The sequence below is a fragment of the Fomitiporia mediterranea genome, assembly GCF_000271605.1.
Source record: "Fomitiporia mediterranea MF3/22 unplaced genomic scaffold FOMMEscaffold_2, whole genome shotgun sequence".
NCBI lineage: Eukaryota > Fungi > Basidiomycota > Agaricomycetes > Hymenochaetales > Hymenochaetaceae > Fomitiporia > Fomitiporia mediterranea.
Window position 1 is genome coordinate 2,619,377 of NW_006760387.1, and position 21,296 is coordinate 2,640,672.

Here is a 21,296-nt window from a genome sequence, read left to right on the forward strand (position 1 = left end):
ATAACTGAACTCCTTAATGACTTCTTTTGTATTGTCAAATGAGTTCATGAAGTTGTCTACTTGCATGACACCATCCTCTTGTACTTTGAATGCTGAAAATACATTGGATTCAGTAGATAGAGCAGATTGAATGGGTAAGCTGCTAGAACTTGATGCTAAGGCTTCTACAATTGTAGACTCTAGCATTAGTGTTTCATTAATGTCTTCAATGAATACTGTTTTATTATTGTCTCTAATGAATACTACTGTATTAAGTGCAGGTTGAGACAGTGTAGTAGTAGTAGTAGAAGTAGTAGCTGTTTGTCTATGCTTTTTCTTTTGAGCTTCTGTTGTTTTGCTTGTTAGAGGATTTCAGCAGTCTTTTGACATATGTCTGTACTTGTTGTAGTTGTAGCATTTAACTTTATTGTAAGGCTTCGTTTTGCCTTTAGCTACACTTTTGCCTTTCGTTTGTAGGCTGTCTCATTCAGTATCTTGTTTTGTTTGAGAGTACTGAGAATGATACTCAGTATATACATTTTGTAATTTGTGTATCAGCTTAGCTAGTGTCAGAATGTCTTTCTGAGCTGCTGTAACTGTTGGTAGTTGATTATAATAGGTAATCTGCCTGTCTAGCATTGTTACTACCTATCTATACTCACAAGGAGTAGCAAGATTAATTGCTGAGATGTATGTATTGTTATTAGGGGCTTTATTATGTGCAGACAACTGCCTGTAGATTTGTTCAATGTTGTCTAACATCTTATCAAACTGTGATACATACCCTTTTACTGTAAACAATGTGGATATGTCTACAGTATACATTATTGTTGTTTGAACATTGTATTGTTCAGAAAGCACCTTTATGAGACTTCTAACACTTGTATGTGTTATGAAGTTTGTATAAATTGTATCAGTTATTGTTTTTGTTATACAATGATACAAAACGTTGCCTGTACATATACTAGCATCATTGGAGGAAGGGGGATTGTACTCTAGATGGTCTAAGAGCATCATGGTAGTGAGTGTACTGTGTATGTACAATTGCCATATCTTGTATCCCTTTACACTAGCCAACTTTTCTGTTCCCTCAAAGAACTTTGTAATGTCAGAGTCCTTCATTGTAGTGTTAACAAAGGTATACATCATAGACAACATTGTAATGAGTTTGGGGGGAGAGGGAGGTCTTAGGCTTGGTGGTCTGGTAGGAGGCAAAGGTGTTCTGTGAGAGCAAGTGTGTAGAGGCATTCAATGGGCACTAAGGCTCATAACCTTTTGACTAGCATAGTGGGAGTGCCCCAAGTACTCTCTCTTATTAAGACATCAAGCAAGTATCTACCTTATATATTATATAGTGAAGTCCAATAATCCAAGACATTCTAAGAGCAGTAATTCTACATAAGGCAATTTGGGGATTTCCTAATCCAGAGCACAATCTAATATTAGGAAATCCCCAAATTGCCTTATGTAGAATTACTGCTCTTGGAATGTCTTGGATTATTGGACTTCACTATGTAATATATAAGGTAGATACTTGCTTGATGTCTCAATAAGAGAGAGTACTTGGGGCACTCCTACTATGCTAGTCAAAATTCAGAAATGATATGCCCATTACAAAGTGTCCCAATTGCTGTTGCCGACAGTAGTGTTGCTGCGTTTCCCGAGCCGATCTGGGTGTTCAATGAGGGGATCAAATCGAGACTCAGAAGCCCTATGGTCTGTGAAGCCTCAAAGGCACGAACGGATCTGATTGTCTGTGACTGGAGAAACATAAAGCGAGTTGTAGTCAGGGCTTACTTCAGTACCATGCTTAGAACCACTTGAACTTAGCATTGTATTGTCAGTGGCCAGAGAAACTTAGTCAACAATCCGAGCAATATTACAAGCTGTTGCGCTTCAATAAATGCCAATTTGGAAATGATGTATCGCAAATGACAACCTTTCGGTTGACAAGGGACGGATGCTACAAACGGCAAGCGAGCTTTCCCTGCATAGAAGGAGGGTAAGTTATATTGACCAAGAAAAGCTGTCCATCAATGTTTGCTTGCAGTTGGCAAGGAAAATATATGCCTATACAGTACTAGCCCAAACCGAAGCTGAAGCATGTTCCAGGCCTAAAATACCATCTGAGATACGCGAATGTTAACTTTAGCTGAGTCGCCCGCCTCGCGGATACGCAAGAGGAGTCGATTACAGAGGATGCTGTGCAAAATACTCTGTGGTCTTTAGATCCATTTTCAGCCTATAACAACTAATATGTAGGTGTGATAAACTTACACAAGGAAAATGCAGTCCAGGGTATCCTAAGGCGAGTCCAGAATTAGGATACATATTATTGAGTTGATGAACAAGGAGACGAACGTACATCTTCGAATCGAAGTGCAAGAAGATTTACAGTCGAACTCACTTATATCATTTCAAATGACTTGGTCATTGATCTTTGCATCTCTTGACAATGGACTCACGAAGGATAACCAGGTAGTACATTGCCCCTAAACAATCACAATCAGCAAACGTTTGGGATTGTTTGTTGTCAAGACACAAACCATCTGTCATCATCCTTTTCATGATCACATTTGCAGGCCCGTTGTTCCTATCTTCTTGGACTCAGCGTTACCGTATTTACACTCCACCCATAAAATTCTCACTTACACTTAAAGTAATTCCCGGCTAACAGGAGAGTTAAAGCAGCTTATCGAAAAACGAAAACAATAAGCATTATGCGAGAGACACTCCTATCGAGTTCACCGACCTGTCTCGCAGCAAATTAGAATGGCTACTGCTGCCCACTCTATTCGACTTGTAGTTATCACGAAACATCCGGTGTCCAAGAGACGGATCGGTGAAGCTGTAATAGTAGGTTAATAAAATGCTTCTAAATCGAACTAGCACAAGGGCCTCACCGCTGGCTGAGGAAAGGAATAACTTTGTTATAGAATAAACTCCTGCCACTGCACACTTGAGAGAATAGTTATTAGGAGAAAGAATATCGCGCGAGGATGGCCTTACTGCAAAAATCATAGACAAGAAAATCAACATCGATCGTTTGCGTTCCCAAATCGCGTATACCCTAATAAGGAGGGTTGCTGGCGCTGAGTTAGCGTTACCACGCATTAAATAGTTACAAATTCGGTTCCAACTGACCTTCGGCAAAAAGATAGCATGAGCATGCCAAGTCTAACATTGCAGTTAATAAACTTCAATGTATCAATAAATAACTTCGAACTTACAGCTGGTTGCGTATAACAGTCTCGTACAGTCAACGGTGATGACGAGCACTATACATATGTGAGCTATTTCCGGAAAATATAATAAGCCCCCAATTGCCAAACTGCGTACTGTGTACTGAGATTGCAGCCGTAACCAACGGCAAGTAGCGATTGAGGAAGAAGAGGATTTTCGGCAGCGAAAGCTTTGACGGCAAAATGGTGTTTATCTATGGGAACAGTTAGAATGAGACGATTGCAAATATGCGGTTGTTCGAAATTACTTCTGCATCAATAGTTATCAAATGCTCGTATACCTTACAATACATTTAGTCAGGCGGAATATCAGCGGGGAAGAAAAGACGCTTACTACGAAACATAGAGTAGAAACTAAATATACGTATGCGTGAGTCTAGAAGCTTGTCATGGACACATTCTCAAAAACTAACCGAGGGTATACTGGTTGTCGTCACGAACAGTTGAAAAGCCAGTTCAGTATATTATTTTAAAAAAGGTAAAACACGTACACGCCACAACCAGACTTCTTGAGCCTTCTTATCCAAAAATTGAACGACATCCATACTCCTTTTGCGAGTCGAAGAACAGAATCGCAGGTGAAGAGAGAGTCAAGAGTAAATGTTGAATGGACTATAAGATCTAGCGAGTGTAACGCGCACTTAAAGAATAACGGCTACACCTGGGAGGACAGAAGCCATCATTTGGGTTCGTTAGGGTGGCTCACTTAAGTAAAAACCCCTTTTCTAATTTAATATATCGTGACATTTTCTCTTTCTCTCTCCAAAGTGGGATGAAACAAGAGTCGTCATCGCGAGTCGGTCTTCGTCTGTAAAGTGCATGATTCGATCAAACGCAGCTCAACAGCCCGGATCAGTGTGATTTGAAATTGTAAAAGTGAAAAATGCACAGATCAATCTGGGTCAGACAGGGCACCAGGATGGATAAAATCGAGTGTACACTGCAGGTTCAGTGCAGGAGACGTAACAGGCAGTGATCTGCAAAGGCAAAGACGATCATGTGATGGCCAATGATCTTCCACACATTTTAATTTTCTACCGTTTGGCAGCTCCCGCAACGGCTCTGCTCGCCATCTCCATCTTTTATGCTCCTGAGATAATAGTTCCAATGATGCGTCTCGCCTCCTTTTCATGGGCGATACCAGCTTGCCGGCACTTTGCCACTGTTGCAAGCTCAGGACGCCCTCATGTTCCTCAAACAGTGATTGAGAAGGTCGTCCAGAAATATGCTGTAGGTCTGCCTCCTGGAAAGGTTGTCAGAGCAGGCGACTATGTAATGATTAAACCGGAACATGTAATGACACACGATAATACTGGTCCCGTTATATCGAAGTACGTATTCATTAATTGATGCATTACTTGTTGCTGACTGCACTTGCAGATTCAACTCAATTGGCGCAACACGAATACACGACCCAAAGCAGCCAGTCTTCACTCTCGACCATGATGTACAGAACAAGTCGTCCAAGAATTTGGCAAAATATGCGTCAATAGAAGCATTTGCACGAAAGCATGGTTTGGATTTCTATCCCGCCGGACGGGGTATCGGACATCAAGTTCTTGTTGAAGAAAGCTATGCGTTCCCGCAAACTCTGACAGTTGCAAGTGACAGCCACAGCAATATGTATGGTGGTGTTGGTTGCGTTGGGACACCGATTGTTCGAACTGATGCCGCCGCCATCTGGGCAACAGGAAAAACATGGTGGCAGGTGCCTCGAATGGTCAAAGTCGAACTACGCGGATCACTCTCTCCTGGTGTTACAGGGAAAGACGTGATCGTTGCACTCTGCGGATCATTCAACAAGGATGAGGTGCTAAATGCCGCAATCGAGTTCTCCGGCGATGGTATTTCTTGCCTCTCTGTCGATGACAGATTAACAATCTCAAACATGACAACGGAATGGGGAGCGCTTGTAGGAGCCTTCCCTGTTGATGACACTTTGTTTGATTGGTACGATAGCGCCTTGAAGAAACTGGAACTCCGTACTTTCGCGTCTGGGCTATCCTCGTCTATCCCGGCACCTCCTGATCATCCACGTCTAAACAGACGGAGGCTAGACTCTCTAAAAGCGGCACCACTTCGTTCCGACCCTGGCGCTTCGTATTCGTCGCACTTAGTCTTTGATCTCTCGACTCTCGTTCCTCACGTCTCAGGTCCGAACACGGTAAAAGTTTCTACACCCTTACCAGATCTTGAATCAAAACGAATAGGCATCCAGAAGGCATACTTAGTCAGCTGCACGAACTCGCGTGCTTCTGACATTGCCGCGGCTGCCGAAGTGCTGAAAGGGCATAAGGTAGCGCCCGGAGTTGACTTCTACATTGCCGCGGCGAGTTCTGTGGTGCAACAGGAATCAGAAAAGCAAGGAGACTGGGATGCCCTTGTCTCTGCAGGCGCCAAAGTCCTTCCTGCTGGTTGTGGTCCATGTATAGGTTTGGGTACCGGACTTCTAGAAGAAGGCCAAGTTGGCATCAGTGCTACGAATAGAAATTACAAGGGACGCATGGGCCATCCGAAGGCATTGGCTTACCTAGCTAGTCCCGCCGTTGTGGCAGCAAGCGCAGCAAAGGGCTTCATCTGCGGACCGGATTCACTTGACCCATCTCGTCTTCCGCCCAGTGGTGCGCCGACCTTCTCAATTGTGGACGTACCTGAGTCGTCGGGCAAAGCTGCCAGCTCAGATTCGGCCAACGAACCTCTTCTTCCAGGCTTCCCTTCCAAGTTCTCGGGACCCTTAGTTTTCGCTCCGCAAGACAACCTGAACACCGACGGGATCTATCCTGGTAAGTATACTTACGAAGACGATATCACACTCGAGCGTCAAGCCCAAGTCGTCATGGAGAACTACGACCCATCTTTTGCCAGTACTGTATCAAGTCTTCTCAAAAACTGCGCTCTGGCCGAGGATAAGGAGACCGAGACCAAGAAAGGCGTCGTGCTTATTTCTGGGTACAACTTCGGAACAGGCTCCTCTCGCGAGCAAGCCGCAACTGCGCTCAAAGCAGCGGGTATCCCACTCGTCGTCGCCGGCTCGTTCGGCGACATTTTCAAACGCAATGCCATCAACAACGGACTCGTATGTATGGAATGTCCCATGCTCGTTGCTGATCTCACGCGCGAATTCGCAAAGGACGCGAAGCGTGGTACGGGAGGAATAAATGGAGAGATGACCGTTGTTCCGAAGTTTGAGATTGAGGTTGATATGGCGAGTGGGAAAGTCATCGTTACGAGGAGCGATGGGTCGACGAAGACGTATAATGTTCGCCCGGTTGGCCCGAGTGTACAAGAACTGTGGTTGTGTGGTGGGTTGGAAGGATATGTCCTCAAATCTATCAAGGAGAGTCCCTAGACTCAGGGTGCGGTACTTATCCAACACCCGGAATATCTAACGGAAAAAGTAAACATTTTTGTATATTTAATGGATTCCCTTCCATCCAAGGTCTATCCTGTGAGTGAGGATGCACAAATGTTATTGCAAGTTTGATAATAGTACATGATGCTACAAAGTCATACTCCAAGACTATGTCATAGATCCGTATTGAAAGACAGAAATAAAGATTTGCTTTGCCAATTCTCTTAGAAAAGTGGGCTCCAGTTACTCCTTTCTCCAGAGGGTGTATTTTCAGGTTCCCCCACAGCTTCAGGCCCCCGGCCAAACCTCTCCGTTAAGACTGTTAACTCCGAGCGGAAATCATCCATCCCGATGTATGCTCCGCACATTCGGCGCTTGCCGTCAAATGCTGAGCGACCATGTAGGACGCGATGGTTGTCGACGACTGAATCGCGAACAAATATTCGTTAATAAACGATTTCCACACTCAAGAAAGGAAACAGGGATTGTACGTACTAACGGCGGTTCCAGGACTCAATTGCACCCAATATTCCGAGTCCGGACTCTTTAGCGTCTGGTCCCACAATCTAAGAGCCTCATACCATCGCTCCAACTCCTCGGAACTGACCCCACGCATTGCACTGCGATCGTCATTGTTATACCTCACCTGATAGAGCTTACCTGTCTGGGGGTCGAGGTTAAGAATCGGGTACCCAGCAGGAGGTGTAGGGCGGTAGAACTCCCCCGGTTCACCTGCAGCGTGAGTTGGGACTCGTACTGAGGTGAGAGTGTGGTACGCTTCGGGATGGAGCTCCTTTAGGATCGCGGCGACGTAGAAGCCGTCGACTAGAAGCGTCTCGCCACCGTGCCCGTCTGTGTGTGAGAGGAGATGGAAAAGCTGGAGACCGCATGGGTCGGTCTGGCAATACGAAAAACGGATTCTGTAAATGATCATGAAGTAAGGAGTAATTTATTTCACGTACGAAATATGTCGTGTCGGTGTGTGCCCCAAGGGCCAAAGTCGTGTACGCGGTATCACCCTTTGCTAGATTGGACGTGAAGTCCCAGAACGTACCATCTACAGAATAGGAAGAAAACAGTGAGGAACGTTAATATAATTCGTCACTATATTACACGTTTTACATTGTGTCTGCCGGATATTCGCAATACGACGAGTAAGTTGCTCCGTCGCCTCAGGTGTTGCTTCCACGCCTTGTACAAAGCAGAAACCAAAGGTGTCCTGTTTTCCAAAAGTGCGATTAAGCATATAGCTACTCGCACCCCGAAACTGAATACTAACGTACAATTTTCTTCAGTAATTTCCATAAACCGAAATCATCGTTCATGACATTGTCATGCGCAACTGACGGCGGGTCTTGCACGATTTTTGCTCCCCAAAGAACCTTTCTGATCCAGGGCATCATTGAGTAACCACACACACAAACTGACCTCTACGACACATACTCGTTATACTGAACCGGAGGCTCCTCGAATGATTGAAGTGGAACAGGTTCCGGCGAATGCCATTTTAGCCAATTCCAAGGATAGATGGATATATGCGGTTTTGTTGACGACGAGTAACCTAAATTGCGGTCAGGTAATGCATTACAATATGGAAAGATAATGCGTACATGTTACTTTCAGGCCCTCCGCGGTTGCTTCAGCCTTCGACGGTTGAATATCTGGAGGTATCTGAGGTAATAACGCTTTCGTCAAGATTACGGATGAACAAGTCTAGTCGCAATTACCCACGTCAAACGTATTTACTAATCTTTGTTTTGTAGTCTGGTGAAAGCATTCCGGACATCGACAATGATCTCTGAGCCAGAAGTTCAGGCTAGGGACATATGGAATAATAATACGTCAGAAGCGACTCAACCACAAGATTAGGATGCAGAACGCACTATCGAGACCAAGTTAATGGATCCCAGCCAACATAAACCTTCCTCTCGTCCACCCGTACGAGTGGTAAAGACGAATCACTGGCAGACCGAGGCGTCGAATCGGCCGTTTTGCTCGTTTCAGGACTCGTGCTCTTTGGAGGAACATCCGAAAAGTACTGTCCCGGATCCGGTTTGACTGACGTCGCAGTCGACGCGGGCCGTACATATTTCTCTGTTTTTCCGATGATGTTCGAGGTCCTTGAATAATTTACGAAATTCCGAGCCAGCAGTGTGTTTGCACACTAAGACATGGTATATTCAGCTGACGAGGTCAGCAAAGGATAGGAATCGTATATGTACCTTAACCCCGATAGTACTTGTGTCTGCACGCAAGCAACATTTTGGAAGAGATATCGCTCTTTTCCCAATTTGCCTGGCAAGCATTTTGAATGACGGGGGTTGTGGTCAGTGGTCAATGGGAATTGTCAGTACCTGTGATCGGCGCGGCAATCCAATAATTTTTATTAAATTATTCATTTCTTCAAAGCTCTTTCAATTTGATGAGACTTGATTACCTCTCCACAGTATTTGTCCCGTTGAAATCACTAGCAGAGCACAAACATCGAGATGCCAGCTCAAGAACGTTGTTCCAGAAAGAGTAAAGGAATACATATACATTTTGCAAGAATAGGAAGCAATGTAACCCGTAAGGACATTCTAAGCACGTTAAGCAAGCTAATAAAATCAATGAGATCCTCCAAAAATTGTCGCGACCTCTTTTCAACAAATATATTCTGCCGAGAAGCATCTACTGCTTGGCATCTGGACGCAAAGAGCGGACGGTCTTGCCTGTAATAATGTGTAAGAAAATCGTCACGGAACCGCATATATTAGACATACCAGCGACCCAGATCTCTTGTTCGTCAATATCCTTGAGCTCCTTCGCAAGGTCCTCACGGTAGGTCTTACGGCCGTTGAACTCCAATGCGTTCTTCGTCTCCGTGCCATTTTTTACACTTTGGTAGAGCTTCTCGAATACAGGCGTGTTAGCAGCTTCGAAGACGGGTGCCCAGTCAAGTGCACCACGGCGAGCGGTCGTCGAGCAAGCGTTGTACATGTAATCCATGCCCTTCTCGCCGATCAAAGGGAAGAGGGACTGAGTTGCCTCTTCAACAGTCTCGTTGAAAGCTTCCGACGGAGAGTGGCCGTTGGCGCGAAGGACCTTGTACTGAGCAAGGAACATGCCCTCTATAAAACAATTAATATCCGAGATCATGCGATAGAAATAATAGGATAACATACGGATACCACCCATGAGGACACCACGTTCGCCGTAAAGATCAGAGTACACCTCCTTCTCGAAGGTTGTCTCGTACATGTAACCAGAGCCAATAGCAACACCGATTGCAGTAGCCTTCTCGAGTGCCTTTCCAGTAACGTCCTGGAAGACAGCAATCGACGAGTTGATACCACGCCCTTCTTTAAAGAGTGTGCGGACGGTACGTCCAGAGCCTTTGGGCGCGACGAGGATGACATCGACATCCTTAGGTGGTACGACATGGGTCAAATCCTTGTACACGACAGAGAAACCATGTGAGAAGTACAACGTCTTGCCCTTGGTGATGAGCGGCGCAAGCTTCGGCCAAGTTTGACTTTGAGCAGCATCAGACAGAAGGTTCATGATAATCGTTCCACGGTTAATGGCCTCCTCAATCGGGAAGAGGGTCTCGCCTGGGACCCAACCATCTTCGATAGCCTGTTTCCAACTCTCACCGTCTTTGCGAACACCGACAATGACGTTTAGTCCATTGTCACGCGCGTTGAGACCTTGGCCATGTCCTTGAGAGCCGTACCCGATAAGCGCCAGCGTGTCGTTCTTGAAGTATTCCTGGAGCTTGGGGAGCGGCCAATCGGAGCGCTCGTACACCTTTTCCTCAACACCAGCAAAGCTGAGCGTTTTCACGCCTCGCATCTAGTTCCAAACATACAACCAACACAAAGAAAATGAGAAGATATGGTTAAATTAGAAATACAAAAAAAATACCTGAACAGCAGACGCAGTTTTCTGCACGGATTTTGCAGAACGTGCGATAGCAGAAAATGACCTAGCAGCATTGCGGGAAGCAGCAAATGCACTACGAGGTGCGCTGCGTGCAGCACGAGCAATGTTTGATGCAGAGCGAGACGCGATGGAGGCCATGACTACGAGAGGTCGCGGAAGAGAAAGGACGAGCTGGCCAATTTACAAACCGAGTCAACAAGAAGAAAAAAATATAGCACCAACCAGAAATACTGGCATCGGCCGAAATCTGAGTTACATAATTGGAAATCGCGTCGATCCTCTCTGTCAATGCGGCGTTAGTCAATTGTTTGAGACGGTTCATTGCCAAACAACCAAGTACAGCACATCAGGGAAACACTAAAACAAGGCAGAAACGCATCCAGAAGCCCGACGATTTTATTCAGAGTGTATTCGCAGCCAATCCCGTGGATAGCTTCCGAGTTTTCCAATAAATTCCTAGGTTGCAGAATGGGATTCTGCTTCCTGTCCTGTGAACCCATTTGTCTTGATTGATAAGCCTACGGATGCCGCATCCGACTGCTCACCAATGACTTTCTGCTCAAGTTTCTGCCTCTGTTGGTTACTTGGCCCGTGACTATTCGAGTCTAAGATACAACAGCCGAGTGCTGCATCAGTGTATAATCCCTGTCATCCGCTATCATGGCGTTTGGTACTCCCAAACGTATTGACGTCAAATACGATGCAGAAACTGTCGGGAATATGCTCTCACTGCTTAAAGCTTCACCATTTCCTGACAGGGCGCCAATCGACGCAGACACTCCTTGGGAGCTCGGCATTGAATACGAGTATCTCAAGAAACTCAGGGAGACATTCTCGACTCAATGGCGCTGGGAATCGCTTGAAAGGAAAATCGCAAAATTTGATAACTGTTTGGTTCATTACGAGAAAGATGACGATGTTCTGGACTTGCATTTCGTTCACGCGAAGAGTTCTAGGTCTGATGCGATTCCTCTTATACTTCTGCACGGTTGGCCGGGTGAGTGGCATTAATTGTTCTTCATTGAATGTAGCCCTTCTGCTAAATTCATCTCAAGGAACTTTCTTTGACTTTCACAAAGTCATCGAACCATTGACCAACCCACCAAGGTCCGACCTCCCAGCGTGAGTTACCCCATTTTCATTGCATACTTATAATCTGAAGAAGATCGGCAACAGATTCCACGTAGTAGTGCCATCACTACCCGGATACTTCCTCTCAACGCTCCCAAGACGCGATGGTTGGAGCCTGGTTAATAACGCTCACGTCTTCAACGGCCTTATGACTTCCGTTCTCGGGTACAAAAAGTATGTTGGACAAGGCGGAGACTGGGTACGTTCCAAGTCCCCACTCGACCTGTATGTAGACGCTCTAAACTTTCGAATTCTATGTATAAAGGGATCTTTTATTTTACGCGTCATGGCTTGCCTCTTCCCAGACTCCGTCACCCTTATGCACTTCAACATGTTCAGGACAACACCCGTGCCAAATAGGGACCCGTCTACTTTCTCTGCAGTAGAGAAGCGCATTGTGGCGCGAGGAGAACAGTTTGCCGCTACTGGTCGAGGTTATAATATAATTCAGTCTACCAAAGTAACGCGCAACTGATCCTCCTATTCACTTATAACTTTCTCTTATCTAAATTGACGTTGCATTTATAGCCATTCACTATCGGAATAGCCATCGCATCTTCACCCCTGGCACTCCTAGGGTATATAGGGGAGAAGGTCTACGGATGGTCCGACCCCGAGAGAGTTGATGTCCAAGATATACTAGATACTGTTGCTCTATACTCCTTGAGCAAGTGCTTCCCGACCTCTGTAATGATTTACAATCAGGTGCGTACTCTCTAGTCGTAAATGAAGGCGCTAAGCTGATATTAATATTGAATCCTTTGCTTAACAATGTACGGGTTGCTCACAAAGGCGAAAGAGCGTGATGAGCTCATGGCAGAGGCTAAAGGAAATAAATGGCTCCTCAAGAATAAGTTCGGTTTCTCTGCCTTTGTGAGTACTATGCAATCATTCAGTCAAGTAATTTGCAACCCATCAACTCCATATTTCTCGCAAGCCATATGAGTCAGGTGCTGCGCCCAGATGTGACATCGAGCCACACGGTCCGTTGGTCTATTACAAAGGTGAGCGAGGCATTAGTCTAGGCCCAGGCACTGTTGTCTACTGTTGTCTGAGTTAAGTTGATATACGCGATATGCGTCGGCAGAGCATACAAGTAGTGGACATTTCCCTGCTCTCGACAGTCCGAATGAGTTTGTGGATGATTTGAGAGAGTTCTTTGGAGAGCATTGGGTTCGTGCGTGAAGGCTAAACGTTTGATGAAGATCGAGAGTTTACCTGGACCATTGGTGTGGAGGAATTCCTGGAAGAGAAAGAACGAGCCGATTTCAAGGGAAAGTCAACAAGAAAAATGTACAGTAGCACCAGTAAGTAAGTTATATGCATTGGCCGAAATTAGGTTACGTAAATGGAAATCGCGTCGATCGTCCGTCTTTTGAGTTTCAAATTCAATGATTCTTGCAGACGACTGCAAGCTCTGATATTGAAACGCATCAGATACTGAATTACATATCTGTACATGTCCCGATAAGCCAACAGACACCGCATCAAACCACTCGCTATCAGTATCCGCATCTGCCTCTGCTAGTGACTCAGCCTGCGAATGTTCCAGTCCAAGATAAAAAGCAGAGCACTATAATTCTGTATAGTCTCAGAACTCTGCTACGCTATGGCTTTCGGTACCCCCAAACTTATTGATGTCAAATACGATGCGGAAACCGTCCAGGACATGCTCTCACTGCTCAAGGCTGCGCCATTTCCCGAAAGAGCGCCAATCGACGCAGATACTCCTTGGAAGCTCGGCATTGAATACGATTATCTCAAGAAACTCAGAGAGACTTTCTTGACGCAATGGAGCTGGAAATCGCTTGAAAGGAGAACCGCGAAATTTGATAATTACTTGGTTCATTATGAGAACGAGGGCGACGTTCTGGACTTGCACTTTGTACACGCAAAGAGCTCTAGGCCTGACGCGATCCCTCTTATACTTCTGCATGGTTGGCCAGGTAAGAAGTATTTATTCTCAAGTGAATTTGGCCTATCGTTATTTAATTCATTATTAGGAACTTTCTTCGATTTCCACAAGGTCATTGAGCCATTGACTAGTCCACCGAGTTCTGGCCTTCCAGCGTAGGTTGTCTTATTTTTACTACCTACTCTTTATTCAAAGAGTGATTACTGTAGATTTCACGTAGTGGTACCATCGCTACCTGGGTACTTCCTTTCGACACTCCCAAGGCGTGACGGATGGAGCCTCGCGGATACCGCTCGGGTCTTTGATGACCTCATGACTTCCGTCCTCGGATACACGAAATATGTTGGACAAGGTGGAGATTGGCTATACTTTAACTTGAATCCCAATTAGACCGTGATGACCAAATTCTTGGAATTCTATGACAGGGATCTTACATTTTACGCTTAATGGGATGCCTCTTTCCAGACTCAGTCTCCCTTATGCACTTCAACATGTTCAGAACATCACCTATGCCAAACAGGAAGCCATCCACCTTCTCTGAAGTGGAGAAGCGCCTTGTGGCACGAAGAGACGAGTTTGCGACCACTGGTAGAGGATACAAACAACTTCAAGTTCAAGCTACCAAAGTGAAAACACTATCCCACTTCATACTCCTTTGCTTTTTTGAAGCGCAATCCTATGTTTTGCCATTCACAATCGGTATAGCTATCGCGTCATCACCACTCGCACTCCTTGCATATATAGGCGAGAAGATGTATGGATGGTCCGATCCTGAAAGACTCGACATTCAAGACGTTCTGGATACAGTTGCTCTCTACTTCTTGAGCAACTGCTTCCCGAGCTCTGTGATCATTTACAATCAGGTTCGTTCCAGTCTTTCCAGTTCAGAATGCGCAGAACTGTGTGCTTAATCTACGGATATGTTGTTTGCACCCAAAGGCCAAGGAGCATGATGAGCTCGTCGCAGAAGCCAAAGGAAACAAGTGGCTTCTCAAGAACAAGTTCGGTTTCTCTGCCTTCGTGAGTATACTACACGATTAATTCCAGTCATTCCCACCCCTTAACTTACTATTTCTCGAAAGCCATACGAGATAAGTGCATCTCCAAGATGTGATATGGGGTTGTACGGCCCATTGGTTTACTACAAAGGTGATTGTCACGTTCATAACAATCCTTGAGCGAGTGTCTAACCCGATTTGATATGCATGATATGCATCACCATAGCATGCAAATGGCGGGCATTTCCCTGCTCTCGATAGTCCCATTGAGTTTGTGGACGATATGAGAGAGTTTGTCGGAGAGCATTGGATGCGAACATGAAGACCGAACGCTTCGTGCAGAGCGATGGGCAGGAGAAGCAATAAGTACAAGAAATGTCATGGAAAAGAAAGAACGAGCTGGCCAATTTACAAGCCGAGTTAGCTAGAGTAACGTAGTCAAAACTGAAAAGCGTCACGACTCATAAGGCATTTATAGTTTAATAAATTTATAAAGCTAACAATGCATACTTTTTCCCCAGAGACAAACAGCTTTCTTTTCAGGATTTAATGTCGCAATACATGCATCCCATCATGCATTGATAAATTACTTGTCTCGCATTGTGCGTCATGACATTCAACTACTGCTAGTAGTAGTACTAGTTCTACGGATGCTTTGGCACGAGCACCGGCATCAGCCGAAATCTTGTTACGTAAACTGGAATCCCGCGTCAGACCGTCTTTTAGAGTGACCATAACCAGGTTATTGTCGTACGTACAACTTACCGCAACACTTCAGAAACTGAATAACCTATCTGCCTTGATAATTCAACGGAAATTGCATCAAACTATCCGCTAACAGCATACGCTTCCGGTTTTACTTGTGACTCAGCCTGTGAATATTCGAGTCCAAGATAAAGGGCAGAGCACCGTAATACGTATAATCTCTGCCTTCCGCTATCATGGCTTTCGGTACTCCCAAACGTATCGACATCAGATACGGTGCAGAAATAGTACAGAACATGCTTTCCTTGCTTGAGTCTGCACCATTTCCTGACAGGGCGCCAATCGACGCAGACACTCCTTGGAAGCTCGGCATTGAATACGAGTACCTCAAAAACCTCAGAGAGACGCTCTTGACCCAGTGGAGCTGGGAATCCCTCGAAAGCGAAATCGAAAAATTCGATAATTATCTGGTTCACTACGAGGATGAAGGCGATGTTCTGGACTTGCATTTTGTACACGTGAGGAGCTCAAGGTCGGATGCGATACCTCTTATACTTCTGCATGGTTGGCCAGGTAGGTAGTATGTGGTCATTCTTGAGTGAATCCGACCTGATTGTGTGATTGACCTTAAGGGACCTTCTTCGACTTCCACAAGGTCATTGAGCCATTGACCAATCCGCCAAGTTCGCACCTCCCGGCGTGAGTTGCACTTTTCTACCGCCTAATCTCAATTCAAAGATCTACAACAGATTTCATATAGTGATACCATCGCTACCTGGGTACTTCCTTTCGACACTCCCAAGGCGTGACGGATGGGGCCTTGCTGACACCGCTCGTGTCTTTAACGGCCTCATGACTTCCGTTCTCGGGTATACGAAATATGTTGGGCAAGGTGGAGATTGGGTATACTTTAAATCTGTTATGAATTATGCATAACGGCCTAATTCTTGGAATTTATGACAGGGATCTTACATTTTACGTGTGATGGGATGCCTCTTTCCGGACTCCGTCTCCCTTATGCACTTCAATATGTTCAGGACAGTACCCGTGCAAAATAGAGACCAATCCACCCTCTCTGAAGTAGAGAAGCGAATCGTAGCGCGAGGAGACGAGTTTGCGATCACCGGTAGAGGATATAACCAGATTCAAGCGACCAAAGTAATGCAAATTTTCTTTTAGATCTTCCCTTTTTTAAGCAGCTATCGCATTTTAGCCATTCACCATCGGAATTGCGATCGCGTCTTCGCCTCTCGCACTTCTAGCGTATATAGGAGAAAAGTTCTATGGATGGTCCGATCCTGAACGACTTGATGGTCAAGACGTGCTGGATACTGTCGCTCTGTACTTCTTGAGCAAGTGCTTTCCTACATCGGTACTCATATACAATCAGGTCCGCTCTCCATACTTCAATTTTTTAGCCTCGGGCAGACGCCGAGCTAATATTGAATGCTTAACCTACAATTCTATTTTGTAACTTTTAAAGGCCAAAGATCGCGCAGAACTCGTCGAAGCAGCCAAAGGAAACAAGTGGCTCCTCAAAAACAAGTTTGGTGTCTCTGCCTTCGTAAGTGCTAGTAATACAACACCATTCGGTCTGGTCATTTTCCAACTCTTAACTCCCTATTTCCCGCAAGCCGTACGAGATAGGTGTTTCCCCTAGGCATGACATTGAGCCATACGGCCCACTCGTTTACTACAAAGGTAAGCACCATTATTATGCAAAATGCACAAACTAATGTCTGGTTTAATCTCATCTCTGCCGCATTCGTCGGCAGAGCATACAAATGGCGGACATTTTCCCGCTCTCGACAGTCCGACTGAATTCGTGGATGATCTGAGAGAGTTTGTCGGAGAGCATTGGGTCCGTGCATGAAATTTTGGCGTTTGATGCAGCATGAGAGACGAGGGAGGTCATTAGTACGAAGGAGGTCGTGTAAGAGAAAGAATGGGCTAGCCAATGTAATAGCCGGGTGAATAATTCGAACAAAGGGAATCATCGCATCATTTATATACCTGTTCAAATCTAAGTTACGTAAATTGAAATTGCGACGATCCTTGACCCGCTCATCTTTGGATTCCTGAAGATGACCAGGGTCATGGTCGCGCAAGCGACGGCTTCCGCTTGTGACTCGGTCTGTGAATATTAAGTGATTCAAAGCCTAAGACAAGACAACAAAGAAAGCAACATAATACCGTCTACCTCCACGCCATGGCTTTCGGTACTCCCAGAAGTATCGACGTCAAATACGACGCAGATACAGTCCAGAACATGCTCTCACTGCTCGAGGCTTCTCCATTCCCTGATAAAGCACCAATCGACTCGGATGCTCCTTGGAAGCTCGGTATTGAATATGAATATCTCAAGGAACTCAGAGAGACTTTCTTGACCCAATGGAGTTGGGAATCACTTGAAACAAGGATCGCAAAATTCGATAACTATTTGGTTCACTATGAGAATGAAGGTGATGTTCTGGACCTGCATTTTGTACACGTAAAGAGTCCTAGGTCAGACGCAATTCCTCTTTTGCTTCTGCACGGTTGGCCGGGTAAGTGGTAATTATTCTCGAGCAACTTAATCCTACTATTCAACTGCTCTCAAGGAACTTTCTTTGACTTTCATAAAGTCATCGGACCGTTGACCAATCCACCGAGTTCTGACCTTCCAGCGTGAGCTACCTCATTCCCGTTGCGTACTCATTACTCAAAGAATTCTACAATAGATTCCACATAGTGGTGCCATCACTACCTGGCTATTTCCTCTCAACACTCCCAAGGCGTGACGGATGGAACCTCACTGACACCGCTCAAGTGTTCAATGGCCTCATGACGTCTGTCCTTGGGTACACGAAATACATCGGACAAGCAGGAGATTGGGTATATTTTCACTGAGACTTCACCCAGTCCGTTTGTATATGGTCTAATTTTCCGAATTTTTTGAAGGGATCCTGGATCCTACGCGTAATGGGTCGTCTCTTGCCGGACTCGGTCGCCCTCATGCACTTTAACATGTTCGAAACATCGGTCACTCCTAGAGATCCGTATATTTTGTCTGAGGTGGAGAAGCATATCGTGGCACGAAGAGACGAGTTTGCGACTACCGGTAGAGGATACAACATAATTCAAACTACCAAGGTTAAAAAACCCATTTATCCACCTGCTTGTCTGTTTTTATCTCCACGAGTTCCTCTAAATAGCAATTGCATTTATAGCCATTCACCATTGGGATAGCCATTGCGTCTTCACCACTTGCCCTCCTAGCCTATATAGGCGAGAAAATCTATGGATGGTCCGATCCTGAAAGGATTGACGTTCAAGACGTTCTAGATACCGTCGCTTTATACTTCTTGAGCAAGTGCTTCCCAACCTCTGTGGTCATTTATAACCAGGTTCGTTTCCCTTCTCTCTATTCATAAAATGAAGACCCTAAATCGATATTAACTGGGATCTTCAATTTGAAAACACACATCGTTCTTTAAGTCCAACGAGTTTGCTCGGGCGGTCAAAGAAAACAAAGAAAACAAATGGCTTCTCAAGAATAAATTCGGTTTCTCTGCCTTCGTGAGTAGCATCCCGTCATCCAGTCCAATCGTTCTCGCTTTTCTGACCCCTTGGTTATCGCAAGCCATATGAGATAGGTGGGTCGCCTAGATGTGACATAGAGCAGTATGGTCCTTTAATTTATTATAAAGGTGAGTGAGGCATTAGTCCAAGTTCAATCTAATCTACATGACGTGAACCGCCAGAACATACGAGTGGTGGCCATTTTCCCGCTCTTGACAGTCCCAATGAATTTATCGGTGACCTGAGAGAGTTCGTCGAAGCGCATTGGGTCCGCACGTGAAGTTTGAGAAAATGTATAATATATGAAAAAATGGTTGTTAAAAGGAATATATCCTGTGCGAGTCTTCCGCTGGTAGGTAGACACAGTCAATCAGAAGTAAGCCCCTGTGTATGTACGAACGTGCATACGTCTAGCTCAGGGCCGTCATCTGGCTCGACCGAAGTTTCCATTGACTATCTGGGTGTTATCCGAGTGAAGTGTCAGCACAGAAAACGTGTTCCTGACAACAGATTCAGCATCAGCTTTGAAATGCAAATGAAGAACAATCGCCTTGACACACTGGAAAGTGCGTTTGACGCCTGTTCGAAATCTTCAGATAAGTTATTTCGAACACACGACCAGGCAGTCTCTCATATGCGTATTGACCCCAAATCAGCGAAAACGACTGCGGTCTTCTCGTCTCCTATCCTGTCTCCATTCGTCTCCGGTCCCTCTCCTCGGCCGCTCACCACCCCACGTCCGCTCCCTAGCATCTGCATATTCTCTTCGCCGATGCGCTTCTGCAACCTCTCTCGAATGGAACTGGTCACCATATTTGAACGCATCATCGCCGCCACGAATCGTCGACGGCGTCGCACTGCCAGCTAATTCCCGCCGCCTTCGAGCTTTAAGCGCTTCCGCACGCGCTCGTTCGGACGACTCCCGAGTTTCGCGAGCGGCTCGTGCTGGATCCCCGTTGGCTGATATTTGAGGGGCATCCGAGGTACGGCGAGGATACGAGGGTGGTTCGCCCCATGTTCGCCCATAAGCTGAGCTCATACCGGGTGAAGACTGTGAAGACGGAAAACGAGTGGCCAGTTCACGTTCAATCGCTCTTAAGGGATCCGATCGTGATTTATGGCTAAGGTCCCGCGTTCTGGAGCATGTTGTCTCTTAGTTTAAAGTAAGGCAAGCTTAGCGCGAGAGACTAACCGCTCTAAGTCATCCACAGGACCATCGTCGACTTTCTTCTTTTCGGAGTACCAGGGTTTCAAATCTTTTGCACTCGGAGCAAGAGGAATGCCCTTCTCCAGCTCAGCAGCTTCCTTCGTTTTTTCCTTTCCAAGTTTCTGCAGTGCTTTTGATGTGGCGAGTGCAGAGGCGACCATATTCTACATAATCATCATTCATTAATGGTTCAAGTCGACGACCAGAAGTGTGGGGCAGTCCATACATGTTCCAAATCCTCAAACAGATTAATATGCTTCCCGCTTCCTAGGGAAGTCAATGACGACGATGCAGGCGGCGCAAGAGCTTCCCTTCGTGCACTGGAATCCGTAGCCTGGGCCAAAAGTTCGCGTTCACGTTTCTCATCTTCCCTGCGCCTCGACTTCGAATTAGAGGATGAGACACCCGCACGTTCGCGCAGCAGAGTTATTCTGGCCTCTGAATCCTTGATGAATGTGTTGAGCGCTTATATCACGAGTTTGATGAGAACAGAGAACAGAGGGAGACTCACTGCAAGGGTCATCCTCCCCTCCTCCTGCGCCTCCTTTAACCGCGCCTCCTCCTCATCTCGGCGTACCTTCTCGATGTTATCCCTTCGATACGGGTGATAAGACTTGTGATGCGCGATGTTGAGTTTGCCCATGAGTGTTATGAATAAGCTTGAGGAGATTGTGAAAGTAGGAATCTAAATCTAATTCCGTGAGGGCTGTGCATGATTAGTCATTACGCTTCAGCCGCGTCGCTTTCAAGCGGCGTCTCAACTTAATTCCAAATCGAGAAGCGTCGATTGAGGACACATGTTTTACCGAAACTAGGTGACTTCAATTAATTGGCAGGAGCACTTGCAGGACAGTTGGAAAATTTTGGGGTGGCTCGGCAAAGTGGACGTACCTTAATATATACCAAATAGAGATGTAAATCCGTGCAACTCTCTGCAAGTGTCTGCAAGTGCTCGAACCCACTTGTTGGCACTTGCAGACGTGTCGGAGTTTGAAATAAAGAAATGTCTGACTACAACCCAACAAAAATCATGAGTAACGTGACATGGGCATTAAATGTCGATCTCTGCAAGTCCAGCTCTTCAATTTTGAGAGACTTGCATAACTCTTGGCATCTTAACTCTAAATTGCCGAAGCCCTTCTGCAAGTGTCTCTGCCAATTAATTGAAGTCGCCTACTGTGAAACAAAATGTGACAAGGTCTGAATCGAGCCAGGGCAGAAATAATAAATTTCCATAAGTACTTGCACCTACATGTCTTCGATTTAGTCTACTAACTAAAAG

General features: G+C 45.6%; 8 protein-coding genes across 8 annotated transcripts; 4 read left to right on the plus strand and 4 right to left on the minus strand.

Annotated features, from left to right (window-relative positions):
• Positions 1-1,664: 1,664 nt before the first annotated feature.
• On the minus strand, positions 1,665-3,766 carry FOMMEDRAFT_165425 (uncharacterized protein; the record flags this gene model as incomplete). Its single annotated transcript, XM_007262905.1, has 15 exons — positions 1,665-2,202; positions 2,257-2,282; positions 2,345-2,385; positions 2,445-2,471; positions 2,526-2,576; positions 2,632-2,670; positions 2,732-2,827; positions 2,883-3,071; positions 3,124-3,156; positions 3,210-3,257; positions 3,319-3,415; positions 3,470-3,502; positions 3,556-3,575; positions 3,635-3,644; positions 3,713-3,766. The coding sequence occupies 15 exons, from the start codon at positions 3,764-3,766 to the stop codon at positions 2,094-2,096; spliced, it is 873 nt and encodes a 290-aa protein (XP_007262967.1). The 3' UTR covers positions 1,665-2,093.
• A 565-nt stretch (positions 3,767-4,331) lies between these two features.
• FOMMEDRAFT_76165 (homoaconitase) lies at positions 4,332-6,570 on the plus strand (the record flags this gene model as incomplete). The annotated part of the gene is made up of 2 exons (XM_007262906.1): positions 4,332-4,552; positions 4,602-6,570. 2 exons carry the CDS (start codon positions 4,332-4,334, stop codon positions 6,568-6,570), a joined length of 2,190 nt encoding a protein of 729 aa, XP_007262968.1.
• Positions 6,571-6,797: 227 nt separating this feature from the next.
• FOMMEDRAFT_152004 (Trimethyllysine dioxygenase) lies at positions 6,798-8,879 on the minus strand (the record flags this gene model as incomplete). Its single annotated transcript, XM_007262907.1, has 10 exons — positions 6,798-6,997; positions 7,069-7,471; positions 7,536-7,630; positions 7,696-7,792; positions 7,857-7,959; positions 8,017-8,134; positions 8,184-8,244; positions 8,305-8,389; positions 8,457-8,737; positions 8,796-8,879. The coding sequence occupies 10 exons, from the start codon at positions 8,877-8,879 to the stop codon at positions 6,798-6,800; spliced, it is 1,527 nt and encodes a 508-aa protein (XP_007262969.1).
• A 155-nt stretch (positions 8,880-9,034) lies between these two features.
• Positions 9,035-10,667, minus strand: FOMMEDRAFT_138558 (ketol-acid reductoisomerase). Its single transcript, XM_007262908.1, has 4 exons — positions 10,480-10,667; positions 9,738-10,407; positions 9,336-9,683; positions 9,035-9,284 (listed from the first exon to the last, which is right to left on the minus strand). Exons 1-4 carry the CDS (start codon positions 10,633-10,635, stop codon positions 9,244-9,246), a joined length of 1,215 nt encoding a protein of 404 aa, XP_007262970.1. The 5' UTR covers positions 10,636-10,667; the 3' UTR covers positions 9,035-9,243.
• A 405-nt stretch (positions 10,668-11,072) lies between these two features.
• FOMMEDRAFT_165428 (alpha/beta-hydrolase) lies at positions 11,073-12,972 on the plus strand. The gene is made up of 8 exons (XM_007262909.1): positions 11,073-11,494; positions 11,553-11,619; positions 11,674-11,827; positions 11,894-12,088; positions 12,157-12,333; positions 12,421-12,501; positions 12,566-12,632; positions 12,716-12,972. The coding sequence occupies exons 1-8, from the start codon at positions 11,158-11,160 to the stop codon at positions 12,811-12,813; spliced, it is 1,176 nt and encodes a 391-aa protein (XP_007262971.1). The 5' UTR covers positions 11,073-11,157; the 3' UTR covers positions 12,814-12,972.
• A 265-nt stretch (positions 12,973-13,237) lies between these two features.
• On the plus strand, positions 13,238-14,863 carry FOMMEDRAFT_152007 (alpha/beta-hydrolase; the record flags this gene model as incomplete). Its single annotated transcript, XM_007262910.1, has 7 exons — positions 13,238-13,574; positions 13,632-13,698; positions 13,753-13,895; positions 14,009-14,406; positions 14,483-14,563; positions 14,626-14,679; positions 14,768-14,863. The coding sequence occupies 7 exons, from the start codon at positions 13,238-13,240 to the stop codon at positions 14,861-14,863; spliced, it is 1,176 nt and encodes a 391-aa protein (XP_007262972.1).
• A 520-nt stretch (positions 14,864-15,383) lies between these two features.
• On the plus strand, positions 15,384-17,237 carry FOMMEDRAFT_117614 (alpha/beta-hydrolase). The gene is made up of 8 exons (XM_007262911.1): positions 15,384-15,819; positions 15,879-15,945; positions 15,996-16,149; positions 16,210-16,404; positions 16,460-16,636; positions 16,730-16,810; positions 16,881-16,947; positions 17,022-17,237. The coding sequence occupies exons 1-8, from the start codon at positions 15,483-15,485 to the stop codon at positions 17,117-17,119; spliced, it is 1,176 nt and encodes a 391-aa protein (XP_007262973.1). The 5' UTR covers positions 15,384-15,482; the 3' UTR covers positions 17,120-17,237.
• A 1,758-nt stretch (positions 17,238-18,995) lies between these two features.
• On the minus strand, positions 18,996-20,657 carry FOMMEDRAFT_165430 (uncharacterized protein; the record flags this gene model as incomplete). The annotated part of the gene is made up of 4 exons (XM_007262912.1): positions 18,996-19,943; positions 20,000-20,178; positions 20,241-20,459; positions 20,526-20,657. 4 exons carry the CDS (start codon positions 20,655-20,657, stop codon positions 19,460-19,462), a joined length of 1,014 nt encoding a protein of 337 aa, XP_007262974.1. The 3' UTR covers positions 18,996-19,459.
• Between the last annotated feature and the right edge of the window lie 639 nt (positions 20,658-21,296).